The sequence below is a fragment of the Trachymyrmex septentrionalis genome, unplaced genomic scaffold (genome assembly GCF_001594115.1).
Source record: "Trachymyrmex septentrionalis isolate Tsep2-gDNA-1 unplaced genomic scaffold, Tsep1.0 scaffold116, whole genome shotgun sequence".
NCBI classification, from domain to species: domain Eukaryota; kingdom Metazoa; phylum Arthropoda; class Insecta; order Hymenoptera; family Formicidae; genus Trachymyrmex; species Trachymyrmex septentrionalis.
Window position 1 is genome coordinate 53,619 of NW_017304289.1, and position 4,889 is coordinate 58,507.

Below are 4,889 nucleotides of genomic sequence, written 5' to 3' on the forward strand. Positions count from 1 at the left end.
ATATATATATATATATACATGTGTATAAAACATAAACATGTAAATTTACTTATCCATTATTTATACAACCCTTGAAAATTAAAACATAAGTGCTACATCTATAAATCAACATTAACATTTTTGCTATTAATAATAATTTGAATTAAAAATGTCAGTAATGCCGATTTTAAGGTGTTTCGAATAAAGATCGAGAGAGAAATTGCATCACGTGACCTGCCTCCTCTGATTGGACATGGGCATCAAAACTCCATAAGGTATGGAAGAGATTGGAGAAAACTGATCACGTGACCCCTGTTCTGATTGGACGTGGGCATTCACATGATGCAATTTGCCACTCTCTCCCTGTGAGACTCTAGTTTCGAGTTACGAAGAGTTGTCAAAGATTTTAATTGGCTATTGGATAAAGAATTTGTGGAGCTGCTCTAGGAATTTCTAGAGATTGTCTTTTCAACGGCCAATTGACGTCATGTCCAATGAAATCGGATTGGACAATGTTATCCAATTAGTCTTTAACAATTTTATTCGTGCCCGCACGTACCTAACCTGATCCTAGCCGATGATGGTATTCGATCGGATCGCGATACGGATGAGACGCGCGAATTGTTCGTTGTTTCTGTTACCCTGAAATCGACGATGACGCGCGGCTACGTCGCGGTAATGAAATAGCGAACACCATCGGTGAAGAGACGTCGGTGGCAGTGAAACGCGAATGCGGGAATGTCGGAACGACGTGGTGATTAGATCCACCGAGATGGAGACGATGGAGTAGACTTTGCCTATGTGTGAAACATAAATACACCCGTGACGAAGCAGCGTCTTGAGAACATCCAGTTCTCGGTGCTCGGTCTCTTCCTCGGTTTGTGTCTAGTCGAGAGGTAAGAGACGGTCTGGCATCATCATTTTCGGCACAATAATAGACCTTCCATGAACAATTTTCAATGATAACGTCAAATCATATATACTTATATTCACTCTCACATAATTGCGTGCTCGACAAAACGGATCTACTCTCGCTCCGCGTCTTTCTTAATTATTAGATAATATGTAAATATCAAAATGTACAACTTAATAAAGCATAAGTTACATGTAAAATTAATCGTTTTATTTTATAGATTTATTAAAATTTATTAGAAACATCTTCCATTTCATAAAGTTTCAATTTTATTAATTAAGATATTCCTGCAGCAATCTAATTTTCATTGGCAAACATTCAGTATATGAATAAATATGAATAATATTTTCTTCATTCAATCTTGTACATATATGCATATAATTAATGCTGGACTATAAAGTTCTAAGCTCTTAACTTTTTAATCTCAAATTTTTTCTTAATATTTGATTATTCTCATTTATTCTCTAAGCAGAACAGGAAATAAAAATGGAGGAAAAACGTGGCAGTAGAGATACGACAGAGGAAGAGGAACTGGAAGACACTGAAAATATAATAATTAATGAAGTGGATGGTTTACCCAATTTACATCCAAACTATGAACAGTTAGAGCTAAAATTTAAGAAAGAAAAAGATGATACAAATATTAGATCGATTGACGAGTTAGTTCACGATGAAGATCTACCAACTTCTGTAATTGTAACGAATGTAGATCCTCGAGTTTTTAAAGATGACGATTTGAAGGTAATAAATAATTTATATGAAATATCCCGAAGTAAGAAGAAACCTCTATTACATTGTCTGATGTTATGTCTTTACAGTCGTCCATAGAAAATCTTTTCAAACAGTTTGGAGAAGATACTACGTTTCAATACTTCAGATCCTTCAGAAGAATGAGAGTAAACTACAGTTCCCCCAGTGCCGCAGCAAATGCGAGGATACAGCTGCATCAGTCGCATTTTGGAGAAACTGATATTAATTGTTACTTTGCACAACCAGTAACACCTATAGGTACGTAATTTTGGAATTAAATATCATCACACTGATGAAATTAATAAAGTGCAAAAAATTTACATATTAACGAAATATGGAATATAAATTATAGATATGGAGGATCAACATCTTCAACCACCCGCGCTTACCAAACAATTTCTCATATCTCCTCCTGCTTCTCCTCCGGTCGGTTGGAAGCCACGTGAAGAAGGAGAACCACTTGTTAATTACGATTTATTAACCGCTATAGCCAATTTATCAGCAGGTTACTATTGATTCTTATTATTTTAAACTTATACTAATTTCGTATTTTATATAAATAATTATCGATATTGCAGGCGACTCACACGAGATACATCCAGGAGGCTCAGGGCAGCCAGGCATAGTCGTGCATGTTTGCGAAAACGCGAATCCATCGAAAAATACGCCTCGTATTCAACACACGCGATGTCCGGAACATTAATTTCCTCCGTTTATTTGTATCTCGGATTTGTCATATGATACGTTTTTATGCCCTATTAAAAAGCTAGATACGCGCTAGAAAAGGAGACATATACACCTAACGAGCGATTTTAAATTAGTATTATATTGGAGTTACAATTCAAAACTGTATGGTTGGTATCCAATTGATGAAAGTATGTTGTGAAAAAAAATTACAACTCGATACACTACAGACAACAACATGGTGTTTGGTAGAGTCCGACCGAAATCACATTTTGACCTCCGGCCGAAAACGAAACCGAAACTTAGATGTCTTACTTAAAAAAAAAAAAGCGAAAAAGAGAGAAGCTAATGGAGTCATTTTTTTCGACCAGAGTCGAAATTGATATTTTTGGATTAATTTTACAGAGACTGTATGATTTTCAGAAATCATGACAAATGTATGTACTCTAATTGTTTTTTAAACGTGTTCACTTGCAACTTGTACAGTTTCGGTTTACCCACTGAAATTTTAAAGTTTTTGCAATAACATGAATCCAGAACACTAAAGTCACATTATCCTTTTCTTAATTAATTGTTAAAAAGAAAATAATGTGACTTTAGCGTTCACCATATCTGAATAAATGGTATTGCAAAAACTCCCTTTTCTGTTAATTTTGGCCGAAATCGAAATTAAACTGAAATCCTAATTTTTTACCGAAATCGAAATTTTGGTCGGATTCTAATGTCTGATATCTAGCTTCCCGCGGATAGCAGTGATATATGAATATTAATGATACTAACGATAAATATCCATCAGATTATATATCGATCAAGGTAGAATTTCATTTATGTTTATCTATTGAGAATTCCTCAAGAGTATGCTTGCGCTCCATTTCTTAAAATCTACATGGTGAAGATTCGAGAAATTTCAAGGCCTATATTGTTTCATGTTTCAATCAGTGTCAATAATTGCATATCGTGAGAAATTACGTCCGATCTGATTAAGCTAACGATTAATGTGTCGATAAAAATCATTCGAAATATATTCAGAGATTTTGCAATTCTACCTCTCATTGTCAGTGTGTTACTTGTATTTTTAAACAGCACATAACAATCTTGTTGTAAATCCACAAATGATACTAATGTTAGAATAATCGATTGAATCAAAATGTTCGAATTTAACAGCTTAATTTCGTTATTTAATTATTCTCATGTATTTTTCTTTCGATTTCAAGAAAAGTCTTCAAAAAAAAAGATTATATCTGTTGAATTTTTCGTTTTGTGTGCATGCGAAAAGCAAATCTACGGAAATATATGGCATTAATATGTATGTGATATGTGTGTGTATACGAATGTATTATTCTAAAAATATCGTGTGGTTCTTCGATCTGTGTTTCCGTAGAAAGCTAGCTCACATTAGCTTAAACGTTACACATGCTATCCTAAAGCTATATCTCTATGGTCTCTTGTTAATGAAGTTTATGAAAACTTATTGTTATCACTTTGCTCTTTAAGAGGATTAAGTTAGTAAAAAAATAAGCTAGAAAGATAGCGAGACGTATGTGGTCATATCAGCGTTACTGATTTATGCCGAGGCAGTGTGATAATTGTGTATATGTATATATTGTTCTGTACGTGAAACGTATATAATTCCTGCAAGATCTGTGACCTAAAAATAATTGTTGAATATTTATAAATACTTTATAGCAGCACTACTTACTTTTGTATAGTATGGTTACTGTTTATATTCTTCTGGTGATGGAATGGCGTAAAACCGTTTCATCATTTATGTAATTTCGATTTTTCTTTATCTAACAATTCCGAAGATCCTAAACAGATAATACGAATAATTATTACACCAGAGAAATAATGTACAAATGATTTGTATCAAAGAAAAGAAAATATAAATATATAAATTATTTTACGTTAAAATTCTGATATATATTATATATGTACACATACATATATATATATAAAAGTATAGAGCCTGATGTAAACTTCTACTTGTTGCCGCGTGAAAGTCATTGCGTTTATCTGCATAATAATAGGTAAAATGGAAATCGATTTGATAAGGATGTATTGTACACAGTTATGAAGTACTCTGTCGTTTAATTCATTGAGATTTTATACCATTACACTCGTCTTTCACTTATTGAAGTTATATAAAAACTTTATACATATAACCGTCGTTATTATTTGCTTAAATAACTAACTTTTTCTGACTTATTCCAACAATTCAAATCATCGCGACTGTTCCAGATGTAAAAAAAAATCATCATACAAATACACATATTTCTATCACGTTAAAATCAAGTTTGATGTTGCGAGGTATATGCTTATACGCATTAAAGTAATTATAGGCCATTAGACAACGTTATTCGTTGGGCTTTTAATGTGTATTCGGAAAATGAAAATTATGAACATTTCTTCGAACACCGTCCGCAAATTTGATTATAAATTCTAGGGCTAAATCAAAAGAATGTGTTATACCGTATGGAGAATATCCGAACGAATGTTTTGCAGTAGTCCACATTTAATTAGAGTGACGAGTAAATCCGTATGTAAAACATTATATAGTATATAT

At 33.0% G+C, this 4,889-nt stretch overlaps 1 protein-coding gene across 1 annotated transcript; it reads left to right on the forward strand.

The window, feature by feature from the left end:
* Positions 1-558: 558 nt before the first annotated feature.
* LOC108754059 (protein sarah) lies at positions 559-4,197 on the forward strand. The gene is made up of 5 exons (XM_018496098.1): positions 559-875; positions 1,365-1,633; positions 1,711-1,900; positions 1,995-2,147; positions 2,221-4,197. Exons 2-5 carry the CDS (start codon positions 1,379-1,381, stop codon positions 2,343-2,345), a joined length of 723 nt encoding a protein of 240 aa, XP_018351600.1. The 5' UTR covers positions 559-875; positions 1,365-1,378; the 3' UTR covers positions 2,346-4,197.
* Positions 4,198-4,889: the final 692 nt, after the last annotated feature.